Here is a 26,910-nt window from a genome sequence, read left to right as displayed (position 1 = left end):
AGTGTGGAGTAATATGCAAACAGCACAAAGAGTCAGAGGTTACTCATTCCTAATTGGCCAATTTAGACGTACCACTCAGGACTAGGACACACTACTTTGTTTTGGTTTAAAAATGCAGACATTCATCTTTGTTTTTCACCTGTCATCCACACTACACCAGCTTTTTTTTACCACTGAAAACAAAGGTTTCTGAAAATACTGTCCAGAGCCAGATACTTTTAAAAACGCCAGCATTGCATTTCAGTGTGGACGGGAGAAAGCAAGGATTATTGAAAAAAGCAGACTCCATCAAGCACTTGTTGGTTCATTCTTAGTTCGTGGCTCTTTCCTGATTGGACCTTGCTTTATACAATGGCTTATTCTCTGACTGGTCACCATTCATGGAAGAAAAACATTCTGACATAGAAGAGTTGCTTTTCATGGTGCTTGTTGTGTTGCTTACCTATGTGAATCTAAATTGAATTGTGTGTGCAAACACAACTCCTCATTCTGCACACTAGATTGCAAATAGGTTCAAACTGCTCAAGTACGTTCAACTCACTGTGGTCACTACACAATGAATTTCAGCAAATTTGAAGGCGACATCAGAAAATGAGCTCTTGAGACTCCTAACACTACAAGACAGCTGAATTAAATCTCTTCTGCTACAGCCCAATCGTTAAGGTGGAATAGAGCATCACAACACCTCTCATACATGAAACAATTGTCATAGAAATTCTGACTCAGAAAATCAATTGGTCTCTACAAATTGGCTTAAAAGTGTGCCAAAATGACACATTATATGCCTGGTTAAAGGCATCTATGCTGCAAGCATGCCCAGTGTAGCCGTTTACATCATATAAATTTACAATTATTTATATATGGATGAATACGCTTTTGTAAACAATGTGAAAATGCTATTGTAGACATAGATCATTTTTGTTTAAAAATATAATTTTTTAATTAAAATCCCATATTGTGGGCATGGCCTTAGTGTGAATGTGGGTGTGTGTTTGTTTGAGAAGACCCTGTGATGGACTAGTGCCATATCCAGGACTGTCTCCCGCCTTGTAAACTGCGCTGCTGGCAGGGCTGTTTCCAGATATTTAGGGCTCTAAGCAGTATGCCTATTATATGGACGAAGTCCAGAAACACAAATGTCTGAGTATCGGCTGTGGACCCCCACTAGTCCTAAGTATTCGCTTGGCTCACTTACACCAAGAAACAGGGCTACCTGCTGATTAGGATTTGGCCTCCTGCAACCCTGATTTAAATTAATCAGATTTGAGACTTGTGTATCATGCATTTAGGCAAGCATGTCTCAGGCAAACCAGGAAAAAACTCAGGTGGACAGAGTTCAAAGTTCAAAGATCTCAGAGCTGTGAGGCGGTAGCATTAACTACAGTGTGTCTGTGCCACCAATAGTTAATCCAGTTAATAAAACATAAACTTGGTGTTTGGCTGTTGTATGGAGTACTAGGGTGTTATACCGTGTTAGCCATTATCGATGTAGTGAGAAGTCAAGCAAAATGATCCAAAAAGGCAAATAACTATATGTATGGTGTTTTGCTTTGTTTATCTAAGTTGTAATTCAATTTCTCAAGTTTTAACTTGATTGTCTTTGAATACATTTTGGTTAAATGTAATTTCATTTTAAAGATTAACCAAATTAACTGTACATTAGCAGCAGAGCTCTGTGAGCAGCAGCTATGTAACACATGCCCTGCAGGCTATTGTGCCTTACCTAAGCCCTTTTCCCACCCCAGTCGGTGGGCCGAGCTGTTATCAAACACAGCTAATGTTCTCTCCACGTGCCTAATAGTGTATGTATTCTGTGTTCATTTAAGAAGGCTGCCCCGTTTTCCCTTTCAGCCGGGTAGTGCTGACTCATCCTCAGATGTTTATGTTATAAAGTTCCTGCTTAGTATTCGGAATGTGGCTGAGGAAATTGAAAAGGTCTCCGGCTGAAGTCAGATTTGCATATTTAGCATTACAGCCATGCAAATAGCTTTCACTGAAAAAGCAAAGCATGAAAGGCGTGCTCCCTTTTAAAACTCAGTGTATTTGAACTCATAATACCAGCATGGGCTTCAGTTCCCTCAAGACCCTGAAACAGGATTAACTACGCTCTGTAAATGGATGGACAGAGGGATAAATGATTACTGACTTGTCAGATAAACACAAAAGGCACTTCAGGCAGATGAAATGCGCCTGAAGTGTAATCGCTTCGATATACCGTAACCATAAAATAATTAGAATGAGTCGACTTCAGGGTGGCATACCGAACGCTGCTGCCTCACAGCTCCAGGGATCTGAATTGAGCTGTCAGCCAGGTCTCTCTCTCTCCATGTCAGTGTGGACTTTCCCCTTTCATCCCAAGAAGTATGCTAAGCTAAATGTTAATATTATATTGGCTGAGCGGGAAAGTTGTGGTAGCAGAAAAAGCTGCAAAAGCCATGTAACTCCCTTTATGGACTTTTATGATACATCTAAGATGAACATTCCTAATTCATTTTTCTCTTCATACTGTATATCTCCTATATGTCACCTTGTCCATTTAAGAAGTAACACAGAACGTTTCCCTAATTATATGACACTCAAGACTTTTACAAGGTATTTAACTTAAGAAGTCCATGGTTGGCACTATAGAGGGGTCTGTGGGGCAAGCCTCATCCCCCATGCAGACATTTTTGCCCCATAACACAAATTCTTAAAACCATTTTTATACATTATGACCACTGGGGGACATCCTATACCCCTAAACCTCAAACACAATTACAAGACATGCAAGTGGGTTCAAGTACTTTCTTTATTAATGAAAATTCCTTTACAATAGGCTTCTTTCTTTCAGTTCAATTCTATCTCTTCCACCAATTCCAAAATGAACGTTTTACTCTTTCTCTTCTAACTCCAACTACCTCCCGTGAAGTGGACTGGCTTCCTTTCACTTTCAGTGCCACAAAATTGCACCCAGGAAGAACTTCCAGGTCCAGTGCAGCCATTTTAATACACAGAATCCTCCTACCTGCAGCTCCTAGCATGGCTGCAAATTGGGATTCCAACTCCCATGAGTGCACATGTGGGAAGTCCACCAGAGAAATGCTGCCACCCATCCTGCTGGGAGAGCAACTGCCCCTTGTGAGGCAGTCTCATTCTATCCCTGAATTATACTATCTTGAGCAGGAAGAAGGTACTACTTTCTGATGAGACCAAAACTGAGCTTATTGGCCATTAGGCTAAATGCCATGCTACACTGCCGATTATCCCCTTTGAAAATCATGGAGGTGGGAGCAGCATCATGTTGTGGAGTTACTTCTTTTCAGCAGGCCATGGAAGGCTTGTGAAGGTAGAGGATAACATGTATGCAGCAAAACTGATGGAAAGCCTACAAATAAATATGATACAGTTTACAAGAAACCTGCACCATCGGAGAAGATTTGTTTTCCAGCAAGACAATGACCATAAGCATAAAGCCAAAGCTACACAAGCAATGGCCTAAAAACAACAGTGTCAATGTGCTGGAGTGGCTGCGTCAAAATCCAGATGTCAGTCCAATTGAAAATTTGTGGCTGGGCTTGAAGAAGAGTGTTCACTCACCGTCCCCAAGCAACCTCATAGAGCTTGAGAAGTTTTGTAAAGATGAGTGGGGAAAAATGGCAGTGTCCAGATGTAAAAACCTGACAGAGACCCAAGCCTAAGGTGCATCTGCTAAATACTGACTTGAAAGGGGGTTAATACTTATTTGATCAGTTATTTTATGTTTTATATTTGTAAAGTGGTGCAGTGGTAGCGCTGTTGCCTCGCAATAAGGAGACCTGTGTTTGCTTCCCGGGTCCTCCCTGCTTGGAGTTTGAATGTTCTCCCCATGTCGGTTTCCTCCCACAGTTTACTGTAAAGACATGCAGGTTAGAAACATTGGCGATTCTAAATTTTGTCCCTAGTGTGTGCTTGGTGTATGGGTTTGTGTGTGCATGTGTCCTGTGGTAGGCTGGCGCCCTGCCCGGGATTTTTTCCTGCCTTGCGGCCTATGTTGGCTTGGATTGGCTCCAGCAGACCCCCGTGACCCTGTAGTTAGGATATCGCAGGTTGGATAATGGATGGATAATTGTAGTTCATTTAGAGATTTGTTTTCACTTTTACATTAAGTGTTTTTTTTCTGTTGATCAGTGTCAAAAAGCCAAATTACATCAACTGTGATGTTGTACAACAACAAAAAATGAAAGTTTATAACTCAGTGAACGCATTTTATAAGCACTGTATATCATAATTTAAATCGAATTTTGTATATGTATTGCAGTATATGCAGTACATAGCAGAGAAATTATTACCAAGGAGGATTCACTTTACTTGAAACGTTTAAACATTGTTGAGCACATTTATCACAATTCTGAGATTGACATAACTTTTGGAGAGGTTCGGTTTTCAGACTCATTGAGTTCAATCCAACTTTTCTAATGGTAAGTTCAGTAGTTTAACTTTGTATGTGTGTTTTAATGCAACATTATTACACACCAGACTTGGTGCAATTATACTTTGTCTATGGTGAATTGTTTTTGCCAGCTAAATATGAAGCCAACAGTGTATTAACATTATTATCGGCAGCGTTGTTAGCTGCATGCAGCAGTAGGCTAAGCTATTAAAAATGTTCTTGAATTTTAAGTCTACATTTATCTTTCATTGCACCAAATAACATTTACTGATGTCTGTTGGGTTTCCCATATGTGTGAGCCTTTGCACTTACAGGTGCCGTCTTACACCTCCTTCATAAATATGACGCCTGCTAGGTTTTGAGCTTGTTGAGAGACAGTGTGCACCTGCAACAGGGCATTGTGTAGGATGAAGTGTCTTTGCTCAAGTCCAGTGGTTTACTAGTTCAATCCGTGTGGCTGCAGGTTTTTGTTCCTAATCAGTTTCACAATCAGTAAACCAATTTTACATTAAATTGATTTCTGTGTTTAATTTAGTGGTCTTTTTATTTTTTTGGTCTTATTTTACATTCAGAAAAGTGTATTAGTGTTAAATTTACACTTCTAAGAAACTAAAAAATATTTGTTCTTTTGGCACATCTTAGATGCTTAACTAATTTACTGATAATTAATGGCAAGCACGGCAAACAACCCTGAATACCAAAGGGCAGCTTTTTTGGCATTTCCCACTTGAGTGCCCATTTATAAATAGTGACATAAATCACCTGAAAACTAAAAAGAATAAAATATTTAAAAGCTAAAAATGAATTCCAGTACATAAATTCCCGCTTCTTTCAGTAAACATTTTGCATATCCAGTTAGTTATTTCTGGACTGATACAAACATAATGCAAAGTGAGAAGTAACAGCTTGATTAATTAATGTAGGAGTCCAATTAAAAAAGGTTGGGATGACAATCTGCAGCCACAGCAGCCTACTGGACTGAATTTGAGAACCACTGCTCTCGTCTGTTACATATTCTTTCACTGGCATATTTGTTGTGAATCAAAAATACCAGTGGTTTTATTTATATTGTAATCACACATTAGTCCGCCTGTGAAATCCAATGCCCCCCTGCTAAATTTGTTCTGGCGCCTACCCTGAAAGAATTCATAAATGTTCTACAAAGTCAGTAGCTTTTAAACATGATGTTCCCATTTGTAAATATCCAGCTATCAGTCTATCAGTAGGTCAAAGTTCTTATTTATAAATAAGAATATTTTCCATTTCCATATAAATATGAAAGTTTCTAAATCTTGATATATAGTGCTTTTTTATATTAGCCATTTATATACTCTTAATATGCTGAATACGTACCATCAAGGCCTCTGGTTTTCCTTAACCCCATAATTCAAAATTTGGGTCCAGATATTGACAGATGAATGAACAAACCCTTTATTATGTGTAAACACAAATCTTCTTTTTTCTCTTCCACTAACCCTTTAGCTTGGCATTAATACTAGCCTAATCTCCCCCATGTCTGTTATGCAATGCCATCCTCTCTGTCTCTGCAATACTCTACCGTTGTTATTTTCTCTTTCTGACATCATGTTGTTCCATTAGGCATATACATACACTACATTTAAAAATAATTTATTGAGAAGGCGAAAAGGGTAATGCTGTCACCTCAACACTGACTTGAGTCTTGCAGTGGTGCTTTCGGCATGGAGTTCACATGCTCTTTCTGTATTTAAATACTGTAGGCTAGCTATACTGACAACTCTAAACGACTTTATCTCAGACAGTTTCAGTGACTGTGCCATGTAAAGGATTAACATCCCTTCATTCATTGTAATCATTTTTGCCAGAGGAAGCTCTGGCCACTGTTGGCGTGCTCATCCATCCATTCTAGTTTTTCTAATTGTAATGTCTTGGGGTGCCGGGGCAAATCCTATGTGCATTGAGTACCAGGTGGGAACCAATCCTATGCCAGGAGTAGTGTCAAACCATCACATCTTAAACTCTAGTACATGAAAATGTTGACAAAGATGTGTGGAGTTACAAAAATGGACAGAACAAGGAATGAGACAAACAGAGATACAAAAAAACTGAGAGGAATATCTAGGAAAGTAAGATGAAGTGGTATGGACATGTGATAAGAAACGACAATACATATTTGAGCAAAAGAGTGATGGGAATGGATGTACAGAGGAAAAGAAAGCGAGGGAGATGAAAGTTGAGGTGGATGGATAAAACAAAAGAAGATCTGAAGAAAAGGGAAAGGAGGTGCAGAACCAAGCTGTTTGAAGAAGGATGATCAAGCACACCGATCCCAAATAGAAATGGGAGAAGATGAAGAGGAAGAAGAAGCCCATGCTCACATTCACCAACAACTACTAACTTGAACCACTTGACCCTCTATTACAAAAAATAAATGAATGGATTCAATATCATGACAACCATCTTGATAGCCCTTATTCACATTCTTTGGCTGCCACTGCTACTTCTAAAAAAAAGAATTTGCGCAATCTCTACAAAACATGTTTTTCATATAATGACCAAGTGTTATTGTGGTGATGCAAATCTATTCACTATTCTAGCATTAAAAAGATTTATAGGAATGATACAATATTATGCACTATGTTTCACAAAAATGCAAAGAAATAGCCTTTTTGGACATGCTCGTTTTCAACATGATACTTCCTTATTTTCTTGCATTTATTTCAATTTGCAAGGAATCACATCATATAATCTGCCCTAATTGAACACAACATAACATAACATTCTGAAAATGACTTAATTCAATTCAGGGTCATAGAAGCATCAGGCATGAGGAAGATGCCATCTCCAAACAAGGGCACCAGTTCATTGCAGGGCCTCATAACACACACACGGGGCCAATTTAAACTCACTAATTAACATCTTTGGGAGTGTGAGAGGAAACCTATACAGACATGAAGGGAACATGATTATCACAAGTCTATTTTAATGTGATCACCAGGGGCCTCATGTATAAACGGTGTGTACGCACAGAAATGTTGCGTAAGAACTTTTCCACGTTCAAATTGCGATGTATAAAACCTACACTTGGCGTAAAGCCACGCACTTTTCCACGGTACCTCATGCCTTGTCGTACGCAAGTTCTCCGCTCGGTTTTGCAAACTGGCGGCACCCAGCGTCAAAGCAGTGCTACTGTTCTTGTGTGATTACTCATTATTTTCATGGCGCTTTATAAATACACAGAAACTAACCGCATATTGTTTATTAGTGTAATGCATCTGATTGTAATTAACTTGTAACAATATAATGGTCCAGGGAACAGCCATAGTATTCCAAATACCATAACTGCTTTAGCGTTGTTACTCTCACTTCTATTTCTTCTTCTTCTTCTTTCAGCTCCTCCCGTTAGGAGTTGCCACAGCGGATCATCTTTTTCCATATTACTCTCACTGCACGACTCGGAGTATTTATATCACTGTATCTGAGTGTGAATCACAGCAGCAGCTGATCGGAAAGAGAATTATCGGTATACAGCTTTAAAGACACGCTGTCTCAGCCACTGCAAAACGTTTTAAATCCTTTCCTGTACGGACCTCGCGGTTCAGAAACAGTTTAATCCCAAGAACTTTAAATGCACTCAATCAATTGCTCCTTGTAGAACTGTTAGGATTTATAAGTACAATCACCCCACTGTAAACTTGCACTACAGTTATAATATCGCACAACCTGAGCCACTTTATAAAGCGCTATTTACATATGATGACGATATCATTTTTAAGGTGAAATGCAGCAAAATATGTTTGTTAAATTATACACATAAAACTTTAACTTCATTTAAATAATCTATATTCTTCACTGGGAGTGTCGTGAAGGATAGAATAATTAAACATGTACTACGAAGATATTTCAATGTTCTTTAAGCGTTTTGAAGAATCGGCTAAGCTTACAGATGGCTTAACTTCTATTACAGAGCTGATTGTGTGGCGATCGGTTACTTGGGGAAAGAAAAGCAAGGACTGCAGTGACGGATACGCCAATATATATTGAATATAAAACAGAAAGAGAAAATAACAACACAGCTAAAAACGCAGCGACAAATTTCGACAAAACATAAATGCTTGTCATGAGCACGAGGCTCATGAAACACATGTTTAATAACGTGCTTTAGCTCTATCATCATGAAAATGACATCACGTATACATCTCAGTATTTTAGTTATTCAGAGAGCTGTAATATCACTAATGTAATGGACTCTGTGTCCAGTTGGAGGAAGAGAGCCAGTTTAAGAAGCAAGTAGTGATTCACACACATAGATCACATACAGTTGAAGATCAAATACAAAACAAAGCATTTAACGTGCTACTTTAATTACGATGTAATTTTGAGAAACTGGTTAATTAAACGATTTTAAGATGAAGTTTATAATGTTCTACTAAATGACAAAATAAACTACGTGATTAAAGTGGAAAATTCGAGATTAAAGTTGACATTTCGTGCTTTTTCCCCACCGTGTGCCTTTTTTCTCTGTACCCTAATAAGCTTTCATATGACACTCAGACAGTGGGCTTACAACTCTTCTTTTCACGGCAACTTTGATATGTGACTTCTTTTTTATTTCCGGCACTGTGCGATTTTGTGAATGTGAGCTTTCAAGTTTCTCCAACACGCTATGCCACTCGATCAACTTCATTTTGTTGATTATACCACGGTTTATTTGAACAAATAGTATGTTTTTCCTTTGCCTCCACTTGGTATTCGCTGAAATTCTTATATTTTCCCTGTGCTTTTCCCATTGTCTTTTCACAGAAGGCTGCGCTTAAGGCGTTTTATATTGATTTGCATATTCAAATAGGCGTAATTCTGGGAGGATTTGGGCGTTACAAAATGCGGCGTGCGGCGTTAGTTTTCACGCTGATCGGGATTTATGTAGCGGAAGAACGTGGAAGTTGGAGTACGCACAGATTCCTGCATCTGGATTTTTCTGTGCGTAAGCACATTTCGGCTTTTGTGCTTACGCCATGTTATAGTGCGAGTTCTACGCACGGCATTATACATGAGGCCCCAGATGTCCAATAATGAGCTCTCGATTTATGATATAGTTGTAATGGGCAATAGTAGGCCTGTGTAGTTATAAAAATTAACTTAAGTATCCAGATCCATTAAAAAGTCTAAATTAACTTATCTATTTATTTGTTAACATTTCTAATTGACCCATGATCAAAGTTTTTAGTTCTAATGTGGATTGTTAAAAAATAACTTAAATATTAACTCATCTTGGCAATTGATTTTTGATCTCTTAAATCCCACGCTGCCACATGCACCAGTCATTGCCCTCATGGAGTTCACTTCGCCACGAGTTTGGCAAAATCACTGAAACAATCATGAACTTCATCAAACTCAGCAAAATTCATTGAATTCAAAGGGAAAGAAGAAACTGAACTAGTTTTCAGGGGATTATAATCATTATCCTTTAAGGACTGTTTTGACTGATAGCTGCAGCATTCATGTATAATTAGCCATGTGGTGCTGCACAAAAGACTGAGCAACCATACACTGACCAGTATTATATATCCAGTGGCAGTACTCGAAATATTCTTTTTATGATCAGCTAATGTACCCCCCCAAATGAACATACTGCACATTTTTTTAAACACGTGCAGGGTGCAAATTTGGCTGGATTGGGATGGGATGCAAATCCAGCTAAATCAGGTTGTGACAACATACATGCATGAAACATTTTGAGCAGTGACCATACAGTATTCTGCACATGGCTGCTATAGCTCTGTGATGGCACGTTGGCATAGCAAAGCATCCTGGGGTGTAGGGAGAAAATGTTTGTCTAAGCCAGCTGTAAGGCAAATTCCCAGGAAAATATTTGATGAACACAGCATATTTGCTTGCGAAAAACACTTTAATGAACTTCACTGCTCAATACTAGCTCTCACACTAATACTGTATATTCTTTCACACTTATATCAAAAGCAAATTAGCCTTATTCCACCTCTAGCAACTTTGAAAAGGTCAATGTGTTGCTGGACTCAACCACGATTTCAAGAAATGCCTTTCAACCACATCGTAAAAGTCTGGAAATGCCGCCACATTGATTCTTTGCACGTGAATTCTTACACCAGCTTAACATCACTGTAGATCACTGACAAGTATTTGGTTAGATATTTTCTAGCAAGTTTTATAAAAGACTATCGTTTCATAAGCTCCCAAATAAAACAAAACTTTTAGTTGTTAAAAGATAACATGGTCACACCTTGGTTTAAGCATCCTTTGTAAGACAGCTATTAACAGTCTATAAATCTTATTTGCTATGTTACAAAAATAATAAATTATCAATAAAAGTAATGACTCTTGAAATACACTACCATTATTTTTCATTGTTTTATATGATGTTAAAAAGGCTTATAATATTTTTTATAACATGCAGACTGTTAATAGTTGGTTATAAAGGATACCTAACCTAAAGTATTTCCGATAACATGATGTGACTGTTTCCCTTTAAGTAAAATGTTATCAAATTATCTGTCCATCCATTGTCTTCTCAGGTCATTCCACTTTTTCCATTAGAGACAAGAAGCAGCTGCCAATGTTGGCATCATGAGGGACAGGCAAGAATAAAGCCTGGATGGGATGTGCATTCAAATAAAACTAACATATGCGTCTTTGGAAACGGGGATGAAATCAATCTACCCGGAGAAAGCCCATATGGACAGAAGGAGCAGGTGCCATCTCTAGAAAGACATCACACCAATCAAAAATGATCTCTGTAGCTGTGAGGCTGCATTGCTTAACCACTGTGCCACTGTACTGTCCAAAGGTATTCAACAGAAATAAAATATCAGCTGAAACGTATCAGCATATGGTGTTGTACAATTCTTATTTATTTAGTAACCAGACAAAGGCCCTGCCTGCATTCTACTGTGGATGCTTATTTTAGGTTTTTCATGTATTAGGCATACTGCAGAATGAGTTTTATATTAAACTTATAAATTCATAACTTTCCTTGTTTGTAGTTATAAAGTTCAAACATTCCAAGAGGACAGTTCCATAATATCCATCTCAGAACAGCAGTTTTCCTCTTAGCCTGGTTACTGATGTTGATTTTTTTCATTTGTAGGCCAACATCAATATTCCGATGGAGGCTTTCCGTCCTGGAGCTGGACATCCTGTGAAGAGAAAAGATGACTCTGTAGATACTGAGGAGGTAAGACATACCTGTAGTACTCACAAGACAGTAAACAGACATTATTCAAATGCGGAGGAAGCTTTTAGAACAATTTCAGGGAGACATTTTACCTTGCACAGACTGTTGTTTCCAAGAGTACTTGTTTCTTTTCATCCCAGCTGTTAATTTGTTCATGCAGAATAATATGCAAGTTCAAAATTTATATATATAGTATATATATATATATATATATGAAAGGTGAGACACAAAAATAACCGGATTGGTAAAAATAAAATATTTATTGATGAATTACAGCATTCTAAACATTGTCACCTTCCATATACTCCCCCTCCCGATCTCTACACTGCTCCATACGTATCTTCCATTGATTGAAACTGTGCTGGAAGTCTTATTGCTTGAGGCTCTTCAACCATTTCTGTCTTCACTTCATCCATTGAAGAAAAATGTGTTCCCTTCAGGTCACTTTTGATTTTCGGGAACAAGTAAAAATCACAGGGAGCTAAATCGGGCAAATAGGGAGGATGATCGAGGAGAGGAATGTTTTTTTCAGTCAAAAACTGCTTTACGGAAAAAGTATTGTGCACAGGAGTGTTGTCTTGGTGTAGCACCCAGCCCTCTCTCAACCTGGGCATTGAACGTCTTCCACATTTTCTTTTCCCTCCTTGAAACATTTGGGCCACTCAAAAACTTGTGTGCAAGACAAACTGTTATCACTGTACACTGTTTTTATTATTTCATAGGTTTCTGTGGCCATTTTGTTCACAGATTTGGTGTTCTATTGCTGTTCAATTTTCTCACCCGATATTATAGTGGCAACTCGTACAGTGATTGTTGTGAAAATACTGACTGGGCTATTCACAGGATATACTGTACCTAGCCAGTTGGTGGTTTGAGAGGGCATGTAGGAGGGGATATACAGTACTTCTATGATTCATGTTTAGCCGACCTCTAGACAATTTTCCAGGAAAGCCCCAAGCCCAGTCTGGTTATTTTTGTGTCTCACCTCGTGTATATATATATATATATATATATATATATATATATATATATATATATATATATATATATATATATATATATATATTTATTAAGTACACAATGTTTTACCTTGGCTAAAATTGACAGCTTTATATTCTACTGTATTAACCAAAACTTCTTCCATAGTTTGTCTGAAAGCTACACAATGAAAGTACAAATCTAGTAGAGGAACGTTAATTTCAAAGGACTGAATAAATCAATAATTATTCCCCATTAAAAAATTAAATCAAACACCATAGATGAATATTCGTTCAGTCCCACCACCTATTCCTACGATTTTTTATTCTAACAGCTCCAGAGCATTTGACATTTTTGACTAAGTTGCTCACAGACAAGACATTAACAATCCAAGAGTTTATGAACCTATATCTCCAATTCCAAAAAAGTTGGCAGTACTCAAAATATTCATTATATTTGGTTTTGTAAATTGTAAATGAAAATAGAATCTGATGATTTGTAAATCATTTAAATTCATATTTAATGGATAACAGAGCAAAGACAACATATCAAATGTAAATCACTGCATAAGCTCAGGAACAACTTCTGAAAACTATAGTCTGTGAACACAGTTTGTGGCTGCATCTATAAATACATGTTAAAACTCTACCATGAAGAAACTACTGTATATATAAATATGATCCAGAAACACCACTGCCTTCTCTTATGCAGAGCTTATGGACTGAGCTGAACTGAAAACTGTTCTGTGGCTTCACAACCAAAATTAAAAATTCTTTTTGGAAATCATGGCCACCTCATCCTCTGGGCTAAAGAGGAGAGGGACCATCCAGCTTGTTATCAATACTCAATTTAAAAGCTAGCATTTGTGATGGTATAGGGATGCATTAGTGCACATGGCATGGGTAGCTTGTAAATCTGGGAAGGAACAGGTCCCCATTCAGGCTCAGCTTGCTGGGATTTTAATATTGTACTATTCTATTTTCAAATTCAGGTTTCAAATGTTGTAATCTTGTTTGGCTGATCTGCCTTGTAAACAAATATAAATAGCATTTCCTCCTCTAACATTGCTTATTTTCATAAAATGGAAAGAGACACCTCTAATTTATTACATTGCTTTTCTTGATGTAACCATGATGGTATCACTTGACTTCAGTAGCTTTTTATAAAACCACAGTGCAAGTCTGAAGTCCCTGATATTTCTTTCTTTTTACATACCTTATCTCTGGGGGACTCTCTGCTTGTCTTAACCAGGGAATGGTCAAATATAAAAGGAAAATCACAAACTTAGCCTCCATTGTTTTTGTGAATGCAACACAATATATTGTAAAAAGTGTAGATGAATTCTTTATAGTTATTTAGCCATGTTATAACCTTGTTTTAAATTGAGAGGATTTCAGCTTCATATCTACTGTAGCACTCTCAATTCTACACACAATATGAGAGTGCAATGAATATTTGAAATGTAAGGATAAAAAATACATTTAAAAGTATAATGTTGCCTCTGGCGGCCAAAATGCTTCTGAAGGCATGCTGATATTTTCTGCCCGTGACTAAGTCTGGATGTTAACAAGTGCTGCCTTTTTTAATTCTCCCCTAACCCCCCACCCAGGTGTCTCCAGTGACATCAGAAGAGAAGAAACATCTTCCAGGTGCAGTGAAGCTTCCTGGACCTGCTGTAAACCTCTCAGAAATTCAGAATGTGAAAAGCAAACTGGCAGCTAAAGGCGACCAATAGTACCATGGTACAAATGTTTTCATTTTTAAACATCATTCTAGGATGCCTGCTTATTAATGTTCTTAATGTTCTTAAGTGGTTGAGGGGAGCTGAAGCAAGTGTTAAACACAACATACGACCCATCCCTGGATGGGAAGCCAGTTCTTGTTTACAACACACCTACTGTATATGAGCTTGTTAATCATCCAGTTCCAAAATCTATACCATTAATATGGAGTTGGCCCCCACTTTGCGGCTATAACAGCCTTCACTCTTCTGGGAAAACTTTCCGCAAGATTCTGGAGTGTGGCAATAGAAAGCTGTGCCCATTCAGCCCATACAACATTTGTGAGGTCAGTTGGACAATAAGATCTCACAAGCAGAATTCTAATTCATCCCGCAGGTGTTCAATAGGGTGAAGGTCAGGGCTCAGTACAGGCCACTTTAGTTCCTCCACACCAAACTCGTCAAACTATGTTATAGTGAACTGTGCTTAGTGGCACAGTTATGCTGAATCAGAAAAGTCTTTTTATATTGTGGCAATAATCGTCTCCTTCATTGAAACCAAGGAGCAGAGTCCAAACCCTAAAAAACAGAACCAGACTATAATTCCCCCAGCATGCAGTCCTGAAGGTAACATTATTCTGGCCAGATTTATCCTTCAGACATCCAGGTTGTGAAGCGTGGAGTGAACACGTTTTAACTGCTTCAGAGTCTAATGGCAGCATGTTTTACACTGCACCAGCCAATGCTTGGTGTTGCACATAATCCTCTTAGGCTTGACCATGGAAACCCATTATGTGAAGCTCCTGACACACAGTTATTATGCTGATGTTGTTTCCAGAGGCAGTGATGCAACAGAGCATATGCGATTTTTTACCCACTGTGTGCTTCAGCATTTGGAGGTCCCACTCTGTGCGTTTTTGTGGTCAACCACGTTATGAGCTGAGCTGTTGTTTTCTGCTTGATGCTTCCACTTCACAATAGCACTTAGAGTTGATTGAGGCAGATCTAGCAGAGCAGAAATTTCATGTACTGTCTTGTAGCAAAGGAGACGTCTTATTATAGGGCCACATTTAATGTCACTCAGCTCGTCAGTATGACACTTTCTACGGTCAATACTTATCAATGGAAAGTCCAAATTTATGTGTTTGATTTTGTGCACCTGTTAAACCCCTGAACTCAGTAATTTGGAGGGGCCATATAGTGTGTCTACTGTATATATAGCGCTCTAAATCTGCCCAATTGGAAGAACAAAGATTTAACATAACATTCATAAACTCGCTTAATGTAATTCAGTATCATCAGAAATCAGAGCTTAACCCAACATCATCAGAGAGAAGGATAACAAGTGTATTTTTGGAAAGTAAAATTTTCAACTCAACACTAAAGCAAAGCTAATCAAAGTACAATAAGTATTTGCTTAGTAGGACTGGTATGGCTGATCATCCGGTGCAAAAGATACATCTGCCTCTGCTCAGTTTCTACTGTAACCTCAGCCTGAAAGTTCATCTTCATTAAACATTTTGCCCACTGTTTGCACAAATTATAGCCAGGAGAACGATAATAATACCAAAATAGTAAACACAGGAGAGATCATTTGACTCAGGTCGCCACACTAGAGGTCAGTCACTCTTGGGCATAAATGTTATAAACGTTAAGGTACATTTGAAACAGGCAAGAGGTTGCCTTGTGTTTCTGAGTGATTGTTATATTATTAAAACATCAGATGCCTGCACTATTTCTAAAAAGACTCACATATGAGCACAAATACAGTGGGCCACTGTGTAATAATACTGCAGGTCATCTTTATTATTAACAACTTACTTAGGTACATTATAAGCTATTCATAATTTAATAAGAATTTAAATATACAGTAAAGGCTATGTGACTGGAACAAAGAATTACAAAGAATTTGTCAATCTGCTGTGAGGGACAGCTGGCATTATTACCCGGCCATTCCTCACACTACCAACCATTTGTATAATGCTATTAATAGTGTGTTACATTTTTACAGAGAACAGAGAAACTGAGGCCAATTAAAAATAAAAGCCGCAGTACAAAATGATTTGATTTTATTTTCATTTTGAACTGGAATGCAGTACTAAGGAAGAGTAAGGAACAGAGAGCTTGTAAAATTCACTTTTTAAGAGAGGGAATCAATTGAACTTACATTAAAAAATACTGAAGTGGTGCACATTTAGAGAGTTCCCGCTAGAAGAAATGGTCCACTACACAAGAGTGAAGAGCTTTGATTAAAAATAGTACAGTTGATGGAGCTTCTTGAACAGTAGTTATATGCAGTAGAGTCCACACAACCCATCATTCATCCTGCTTTCATAACACATCCAACCTGATCAATCTCATCTCTGTTTTTCTCAGCTTTGCTTCTTATCCAGCTTCAATGGCCATGTCTCACTTAGGTACAGTAATATTAGAAGTTCTGCATTATTGAAGTCTTCATCATGAGGGCATGACGATATTTAAAAAGGCAGAGAATCATTCATTCCAACTGGAAAAATCACTCTAATGAGGATTTAAGCCAAATAGTATCCATTTACTTTTTCAAGGCATAGCACAGTATCTACATCAACGGTAACAGCAGGCAGCCTGCTGTAGACATGTTATCCTCCAAGGGTTTCCTAGTTTCTTATTCCTCCATCCGTGCCCTCCAGTGCCTGCTTAATTGTTTGGCTGAGGTGACATCTTAAATCGTCTTGGTAACACTTTAGTTCTGTACTGCAAAAAAGCATCCATTACTCATTTACTCTTATATAACAAGACCTTAACAAACCCTCCTTTGGGTCTTCATGACGCTTACAAAGCATCAGTAAAGTGTTTATTCATCTCTGCAATGTGATCTGCTAACAAAACTTCACTTTGGAGTGGTCTGTGGTGGGCTAACTGAGGCACATTTCTCTTGATATTACATATTTATTAAATTAAGCAATTTTATCATCATGTCAATGTACCACACTGCACAGAGATGAATAACCTATCTACTGATGTTTTATAAGTGTAATGAAGTCCAAAAGAAGCCTTTGGTAAATTCTTGTTACATAAGAGTCAATCAATGCCTTTTTTGCAGTACCTAAACTAAAGTGTTCGCATTTGAGAATTTTAAGCATGAGTATTAGGCCAATCTGAAGTCTCCTTAATGTCACATGAGTCCATTGTCCAAAACGTATCAAGTTATAAATACTAATTATATTATATAACAAATTCAGTTTAGGAACTAGGGGTGATTTTGGATTTCATTAAAAGTAAAAAAAATGTTCTGAGTGAATAGGAGTTTATGCAAACTTGGCATCAGGCTGCTGAACTGAGAATTACACAGAACTCAGTGTTCCATACCGACGTGTTTTATATAATTATGCTATAAAGCAGACTTGACAATTAAATAACAGTGCAAAGAAAGCAATGCTGTAAATATAAAGAAGAAACTGATGCTAGATTAAATGCATGATTTAATAAAAGTACAGTTGAATAAGGTTTTGCTAATTAATCAAAATGAATTGTGGGACTTTAAGCACAGTTTGTTATATCTGTATTGAGGACTGCATTTTCAATAAATGAGGGGAAAAAATTAAACTTCAAGTACAAACTGTGCTTTTCTGAGTGGCCAGCATTGGCATGGTGTCAAATCATTGAGAACAATTTGTTGGGGAACAGCAAGCATTTTTGGCTGTTGATGCTGCTCCTTGCTTCCAGCAGATGGCAGTGTGAACCTTTCATGCTGTTTCTAACTCAACGCTGACCCTCAAACTGTAAAATGACATCCAGAGCTGAGCAAGTTGGTGACACCACAGGGCAAAAGCAATCTTGGTAGCAGACTCCTCTGTGCATACACTGTCAAAGCGTTGCTTCCCAAAAGTATTTGTAGACTTTAATTTGATTTCCCTGTCTGTTTGATAGACAAAAGCCTGCGAAGCACTTTCACTAAAAGCAGGGATCTTGAAGTGGATGACTGTAGGTGGCCAGCCGGAGATTATTACACAGACCATGGCCGCAAAGTACAGTCTGCAGGGCATGAGATGTTGGATAAAGAAAACACATTATAAAGCAGAGATGGTACATTTCCAGGATATGTCAAATTACTGTAAAACTACATTTTAGAACAGCAGCAGGGCTAGCTGATATATGATATATATGGAGCAGTTTGTTGAAGATTTTGAAATTAAATACGGCTTTGCAGCTGCTCAATTGTTAATCCTCCATTTAAATATAAATTAGGCTGCTGTATCTCATCTTAGTTGCTTTGCTTTTGTGCTATGTGTCTTCACATATTAAATGCATTAAAATTATTAAGAAAGATAAGACATTTACAAAAAAAAAACAAAAGAAATGATGATATTAGTTAGGAGGAAGCTTTGAGGCTCCCTTGTAACCGATGCCCAGATAAACTCAATTTCTCACAACCTTCAATTGAACAAAGTGGCTAGACATTATACGTGGACAGACTTCCCACAATCAATGATTAAATATTGTTGCCAGCATGAAGAAGGGTGCTGTAGAAAGGTTTGGCTCAGTTTATTTCTCAGTAAATTCTGAGGCCTGGAGTGGTAAGCCACACCAAACTACAGAATTTTAATATATGTGGCATTTGACAGATTTCTGCTGTTTGTCTAATCTGAAAGCACAGAAGCCCTCAGTGTTGTTGCTTTGGCACTGACCAGCTCCTCCTTTGAGTTATACTGTCCTCTCATTGTGTCCATTCATAGTGGCAAATGGCCAGATAGAAAGTCAGTCCACCAGATCGTTGTGACAACAACTGTAGCAATGCTTAGTGTAGAACATTCATGTTAAGACGGCAGCAGGATAAAATGACGATTGTTAAAAAGCAGAGACCACAATACAGCAGGTCAATAAAAATCTGACAGACTGTAATTTTCTCAAACCCTGGAGTCCTGGAGACTCTCATAGCAGTGTTGGACATGAGGCAGAGATAATTCTTATATGGGGAGCCGGTCCTTCACAGGCCTCACTTAGACACACAAGGCCAAATAAATAAATTAGCAGGTCTTGGGAGATGTGAGTGAAAATCTGGAGTACCCAGGGTTGAACCCCTGTAGACGAAATAAGGATGTGTTAACTTCAAACTGACCATTACCAAGCACAGGATTTGACACCATTAAAAACCTAGACAGGTTTTTATTACACAAATGCAGAGTTGTATTCTATAAAAAGTTAGCAGTAGCTCTGACATACTGACAGGCCAAAAACAGGAGCACAAGCAGGCAAAGTCTGAAGCAAAATCCAGAGCAACGTCAAGGACCATCACAGTGGCTATACTGGCCAAACACAGCACAGAAGCAAAGATTTTCACTGAGGAAGGTCACTCAAAATACTGTAGATGCAGTTTAATTTAGAAAAAGCACAATGTGCTACACCTGGGCAAAAGGAACGTCAATTATAAATATTACCTGGGACACACTGTCCTACAGGAAGCAACCTCTGAAGAGGATTTGGAGATTTATGTTGGCACAAGGTCTTTATCATCTAAGCAATGCACATACAGAAAGCATTTAAAAAAGAAAATAAAATGTTAGGTTATATCATAAAAACTGTTGAATATAAATAGTGAAATGTTATGCTCAGACTATATAATGCACTAGCAAGACCACATCGAGAGTATTGTTTGCAATTCTGGCCACCACACTACAAGAAAGACAGAGCAGCACTTGAGGCAATGAGGTTCATGCCAGGACTTAAGAACCTGTCCTACTCTGACAGACCCAGAGTTGTGCAGTCTCAAGACTACGTGGGGACCTAATCCAGCTCTTCAAAATGCTCAATGGCAATGATTAAACTACAATAGATTCAGCAGAATTCCTCCAACTGAAGGATGAATCACGTGCTCAAGGTCACAAGTGGAAATTAAGGGGGAGTGCATTTAGGACTAAAGCCAGGAAGCACTTCTCTACGCAAAGAGTTGTGAGAATCTGCAACAAACTACTGAGCCATGTAGATGAAACAGAAACCTAGACAACCGTTAAAAAGTATCTGGATGAGACATTGGGACATCTTATCTGTTACCTAAACAAACAGGCTTGATGGAATGAATTGTCTCCTCTAGTTTGCCAAATTTCTTAAATTCTTATGTTGTGAAATCTTAATGAAGTCATCCCTTCTGTGACTGCACAGTGGTTCAATGGTTAGCGCTGCTACTGTACCTCACAGCTTAATATTCCTGAGTTTTAATCCTGGGCCATTCGCCATCTTTGTTTGCCTGTTCTGCCTGTGCCTTTTTATCCAGTATATGTCAAAGATGTGTGCACGTTTTAGGTTAATGAGTGACTTCACATTCGTCCAGTATGATTGAGTGTGTCCTGTGATGGACTACGGCCTCATTCAAGATTGGTACCCATCTGGCCCTGAGGTCCCTTCAAACCTGAACAGGACAAGCAGGTCAGAAAATAGAAGGCTGTCATCAATGAGCATTTGTCAAAATGTGTTGCCAACATAATAAGTTTTAATTTAAAATTAAATATTTTTGCTACTTTAATGAAGCCTACAATCAACAGTTAATGTCTTAGGTATTCTTATTAATGAATGACCTCATGAAAGACAGAATGGCACAAAAGTCTATTTGTCTAAGCTTAATGGATGATGAAGTAAGTAGTGCTAGGCTAGGTGATTTTTATTTTTATATATATACTAGGGGGCTTCACCCCCTGCTCACTTCACCCGCCAAACCCCCGGTCTGCAGTACATGCCAGCCACTTTGCGTCTCAGCCACTCGCATATGTGGATTTCACTTTCACCAAACAACAAATCTTTTCATTCTCGTGGATACGCCTCTTAATTGGGAAGAAACGCTACTTTCCCCTGATGGCAACATGAATTAGATCATCTACAAGTCTCTGACTTAAAGTTTAAATCTGAACAATATATTCGATCTCTTTTCGCTGTTCTGTTATTTCAACGAGTAATAATTTTCATTTGTTTGTGCTAATGCAATCTTTACTATCATTTTTTTGAGACTTTCGAATTTTAGTGCTTTCATTTTCTCTAACCTGCTCTGCATGTGTATCATGCCAACGATTTTGAATTCTTTACGACGTTCTACTTTGTCATCTACTTTTTGTCTTTTATTTCCGTCTCCGGGTATGGTTAAGTCTTTCGGCACAAAGTCTTGTATTGTGGGATGTGAAAGTATCTCTCTGAAAAAGTCATGTCTCATCCCAGGCTAAAAAGTCTTGTCTCATCCCACAAGTAACATCCACATGAATGCCAGGACACAAGGTACAATTTCTTCCCCTGGCAAACGATGTACAATCATCCACCTATCCACATGATTTAAAAGAAAATGTGATTCATCAGACCAGGCCACCTTCTTCCATTGCTCCATGGTCTGATTCTGAGTCTCATGTGCTCATTATAGGTACTTTTGTTGGAGGACCATTGTGTGGCTCTGCAGCCCCATAGCAGCAAGCTACGAAGCACTCTGTGTTTTGACTCCTCTTTCTCATGGCCAGCATTAGGTTTTCCAGCAAATTGAGCTACAGTAGCTATTCTGTGGAATTGGACCAGACAGGTTAGCCTTCACTCCCCACGTGCATCAGTTATCCTTGGAAGCCCATGACCCTGTCACCAGTTCACTGGTTGTTGTTCCTTTGACTACTTTGGGTAGGTATAACCACTGCATATCAGGAGGACTCCAGAAGACCTGCTGATTTGCAGATGCTCTGACCCAGTCATCAAGCTATCAGAATTTGCCCCTTCTCAAAGCCGATTAGATCCTTTGCTTGCACATTTTTTCCTGCTTCAAACACATCACCTTCAATAAATGTCATATATCCCACCCCTTGATGGGAGCCATTGTAATGAGATTAAATGTTCTTCACTTCAACTGTCAGTGATTTTAATGTTGTAGCTGATCAGTTTATACTTATGTCACAAAAGGCTGTGGTTATACTACTTGCTAGCCACTTGCTTTGAAATTGACTTTAATTAATTTCAATAAATTTCCAAATGTCAAATACCATACAGTGTGGTAAATAGCAGGACTTTAGGGACCTTCAAATCTTGACTCAATGATGTTTTGGAGAAATTAGATGAACAGAATTAGTAAGAGTGTTAGGGTGAATGGCCTGTTCTTGTCAAAATTGTTCAACGTTTCTATTTTGAATGTGTCAGAGATTTAAGAGGATCAACAAGGAGAAGAGAAATTAAACCTAATGCAAAATGCAGAATTGTAAAAAAGGCAGAGAGTGGTGGGTAGGAGACAAATCAACTTACTTTATGTTTTCTGTTCTGTTTCAGGGACACTGAAAATGGGATGACAGAAATGACAACTGGTTAACAGCAAGGATGTTCAGTCATCATACTTATTAAATGTTTACAAAAACAAATAAATTTAAGGACTTGAGGATAATTTGATTTTGTAACAACTAAGCAAGTTAACCTACTACTGACAAACGGACGGTCAAGTCAACGCAGACACAAATACAGCACCCTTACTATAGTGGCATGATGCTGGGCTATTGATATTTTGTAAGCAAAGGTCAGAATTTGCTCACCCTGCTTATTAAAAACTGGCATAACAACACTCCTAGAATGTGTGTTTGATAAAGCTGTGCAGAATGGAAGGATTCTTTGCTGTAGGCTTATTCCCAAGATAAATGAAATGGTGTTCTGTATCCAACATTGCATACTTGTCAAAGGAACCTCAAAGTTTGAAGATGTACTTTTTATGAGCTTCTGTTAGGTTCTTAATATCCAGAAATAAAATGGTATCAACAAAAGATGTTGTCTGTGCTCTCCATAAGCTTATACACATGCATTATACGTTAACAAGTTTTTCATTAAATAAAACAAAATCTGTCTTTTGGGGTTTTAATTATTTCATACATTGTCTTATTGAAATGATATAACTCAATATGCTGTTAGCCCTCAAATAAGTAAATATGTGACTAAGAAATAACACAAAATTGGCGTAAAAATCATAGCTTAGCAGATTCATCAATACTAGTGCTGGCTTAAAACATTTTACCTGTTTCATATCAGCTTTTTATTAAACAAAAACTGACTTTTATATGCATTGTCACACGTTTTCAACAATTGCTGTTGTTTTCTTTTTCTTAAATTCAGTAGATTTATTACATAATTTTAGCAGGTACTTAAAAAGTCGATATTTAAATAGATATTATTTTTACATGCATTATGTTGTGCATAGACAAGACTGGCAGATACTTGTTTATTCCAAGGGCCTATTTCAGTGTTACCATGACCATCTCAAAAACTACACAGAACAAACTCAAGATGAAACAGAAACAAATACTAGAAATATAAAAGTGTCCATTAAATAATTAAAATGCCCATGTTAAAAGTGGCAAGTGGCAGAGGAGCACAGTGGCTAGTGCTGCGGCCTCAGAGTTGCAGAGTTCTGGTTACTAATCTCGTTCCCTCTTGTCTGTTTGTCTTGTGTCTGCGTGGGTCCTCCCACATTCCCAAATACATGCACTTTAAGATAAGTGGTGATTCTAAAATGTGTGAGTTGGGCCTGTGATGATGGACTGACACTCCATCCAGGACTGGTTTCGGACTTGGACTGCATAAAATTCATTCAACTAGTTATCTGTAAACAGAATCAGGGCAAAATAGAGCTCAAGTTCAAATCAGGCACAGCTCTGGCATAGGGCAGAGGCTCTTATACTGGGCTGAGCTGCCAATCAGCTTCACTTGCACATCTTTGAAAGGTGGTTGAGGAGGTCAGAGTCCGCTGAATGACCAACATAAACAAAGGCAGGTGTGAAACTGCCTGACAGATAGAGACTGGTCCAGGATTTGATCTCAGGGCCCCGGAATTGTTAGACAGCAGCACTAGTTGCTGTGCCAGCTCAACATCATGATCAGGATCATTTTTGGATATCTGAACACAGATTCTACGTATTTTACATTAACAATTAGGATTTTATCAGTTCCTCGTTTCCTTCGTTTTGAATCTAGGTGTAGATATGTTGTTTCTGGTATTTGGTGGTGCTTTCTTTAATTATTAGGGATCCTTCTTGTTAGTTTTAGTTTAAACTTTTATTTTGTGCTTTTTCACAAAACTTCTTGATTTTTACTTTTTTGATAACAAGTCCTGCCTAAATTTTGTCCCTGACCTATGGCTTTGATCATTTCCTGCCAATTTTTTTGATTTGTCTTTTTCAGGAACAGAATTTTTCACCTTAAGGCATAATACTTTTAAGTTTTAAAGTTACTAGAGTTTGATACAGTAAATATAAAACTGAATAATGTCCTCTAGAAGAGTGGTTTCCAAAATCAATGCTGGGGGAACCACATGTAGCTGCAATTTTTATACCAATCTATTTATGCAACCTAGTCAAACTAAAAAAGCTGTTATTTCCCAGTTTCTGCATTTTGGGGTCAATGTAGGCATAACAAAACTACATTTTTTTTCAGAATGTTTTCCTGGCATTTGTGCATACAGTATCCATTTAAAATCATCATTGTTCTTTATGTAACATTTTCAGACTATTGTTTCATTGACTTTGATCAATAAACAGAAGAGTGCCACATCAGTTATCTGAGCCTCATCTCCAAGTCTTGAGAGCAATGTAGATCTTCTTAGAAATAATTATAGCTCATCTACAAAAACAATGGCAGTTAGACTGAAAAGAGATTCTTCTGAGTGGCATCATCGGTGGTTAAACACTTGCACTAGAGCTTCTTTAGTGTGCCTCTGTGTTCATATTCTAAACAAAAGCATTGTTCCCTGCAGTACTACAGTTTACTCACCAATGATGAAAGAGAAGAAAATGGATCCAACCCTTTGAAAAAGGTGAACACCAAATTTTCTTTCATGCCGTTGGCTGTACTTATGTTTGTAGCTGATACTTCAAATTTGATGACTACATGGAGTCTATGCACCATACCAGTTGATGCTGTGCCAAGCTCTTTTAGCTAGAACTAATTTAGTATCCTACAGACAAGGGAGTCGACTTGAAAGGGTAAATGTCTGTTTTTGGAGTTAACGTGTGAGAGTCTGCACTGATTAAAAATAGCAAAAGTTCCTTCTCAAAGGAACACAGCTATGCAATGGTATGTGCTTATAGTTAACTAGCTGTGTAAGCCCATGCTGTAAAAAGCCTGGGGTCCTAGAAACTATTGAAATCGTCAGAAAAAAAACCTGAAATGTAGAGATGTTGGGTAATTGAAAAGATCTACTCTTGGCATCTCTCTCCTAGGAGGTTTTGTTTTGCCAACGCGCTCACCTCGCTTGTGTATTAGTGGTGGGAGGAAAAGTAAAAGGGATACCGTTTTGCCAATGTTAGCGGCTAAGCAACTTTGTATTTCTTCTGAGGTTTTGTTTTGCTGATGTGCTGGCCTTGCTTGAGTTATTAGCAGCTAAACAAGTTTTCCGTTTCTTCGGATGCGGAGCCCTTACCCCGACTCCACCTCTCACTTCCGGGACAGACAGACACACACACTTCCACACGTAGACATTTATATATAACATACACAATTTAACACAACCACAATGCCATAACAAATGCATCCTAGTATTAGTAACAGTAAATGCACAACTGAAACCATTAATAATTACAACATCTTTACAGGTTAGGACTTTGTTCAATGCCTTCAAAGTTTCTACTGGCAGAACCGTATTCAAGGAAAAAGTTTAAAACTACAATGGTTTAAGTAACCCAATATCTCAATGGTTGGGTATTGTGGCATTGGTTAGTACTCCAAGGGTTTAAATCCCACGGCTACTTGTTGTCTGTGTGGCATTTGCTTGTTCTAACCATCACTGTCTGTGGATTTTTGTTTCCTTCCACCTACCAAAGATATGTGCATAAAGTTAAAGTTGGCCCGGTTTCAATATGGATGAGTGCATGAGTATTCCCTTTAATACGTGTAAAACGTTACTCTAAATTTGTCTTTCCAGGAATGGCAGGCAGATTTCAAACATACCTGTTTTGTCTGCTGAGACAGGCTTCAGTTTTTTCTTCAAATCTGCGGCATATTCGGGACTTCACTGTGGATCATTACCACTAGTGTTGTGATGACTATTTTGCTTATTGCATGCTACCTCCAAGGCAGACAAGTGCTAAAAGTAGACATTTATACAAAGAGATCAAATCTTCAGAATGTATGCTTTTATTCAGCGGTAACAGAAAGACACAGACTGAGATAGTATAATACTACTGTATGAATTTCTTCAAGAAGGTTTGTGACACAAAACTCAATGAACTCTACAATTCAGTGCCAGCACACACTATGCATTCTTCACAGGAGCTGTCAGCTTGTGACTGGTTTTTCAAATCCATTGTTGAACATTGCAAGGTATGAGTTACAATCTGAGTCAAACAAATTGTTATCAAATGAACTGTTATCTTAAGTTTCTCAGGTTTGAGAGGTTATGCATGCCAGTTGTGCACTTCATTTGCTACTGGCTATTCAGAAAGCAACTCAATGGTGTGACCACACAGAGGCGGCTCCAGAGCCATGAACACCAGACACGACTCTACCAAACACAGTCCCAGGTTCAAATAAATGATATTTGTTTCATAACAATACCTTGACAGGTGAACAATGGGCAAAAGAAACAACAAGTTCCTCTCCTTCATTTCTTACAGGTGAGCTTTGCCCTCTGCCTCCCAACTCTGGCTC

The 26,910-nt window shown here is 38.1% G+C and overlaps 2 protein-coding genes across 5 annotated transcripts in view; one reads left to right on the top strand and one right to left on the bottom strand.

The window, feature by feature from the left end:
- smpx (small muscle protein X-linked) overlaps window positions 1-23,039 on the top strand; it is a 65,058-nt gene extending 42,019 nt beyond the window's left edge. For 3 of the 4 annotated variants that reach the window (XM_039745572.1, XM_039745574.1, XM_039745575.1), the window contains 3 exons: window positions 11,511-11,597; window positions 14,185-14,317; window positions 22,555-23,039. In XM_039745572.1, the coding sequence (XP_039601506.1) occupies window positions 11,511-11,597; window positions 14,185-14,310 (213 nt within the window). In that variant the 3' untranslated portion in view covers window positions 14,311-14,317; window positions 22,555-23,039. The remainder of the gene's footprint in view (window positions 1-11,510; window positions 11,598-14,184; window positions 14,318-22,554) is intronic. The other variant, XM_039745573.1, reaches the window with a different exon arrangement.
- Window positions 1-26,910, bottom strand: part of cnksr2a (connector enhancer of kinase suppressor of Ras 2a) — a 763,738-nt gene that overhangs the window by 3,124 nt on the left and 733,704 nt on the right. The gene's annotated exons all lie outside the window — the stretch shown is intronic.

Source organism: Polypterus senegalus, chromosome 2 (assembly GCF_016835505.1).
Source record: "Polypterus senegalus isolate Bchr_013 chromosome 2, ASM1683550v1, whole genome shotgun sequence".
NCBI lineage: Eukaryota > Metazoa > Chordata > Cladistia > Polypteriformes > Polypteridae > Polypterus > Polypterus senegalus.
Note: the sequence above shows the minus strand (reverse complement) of the source record. Positions and strands in the feature narration are given on the sequence as shown.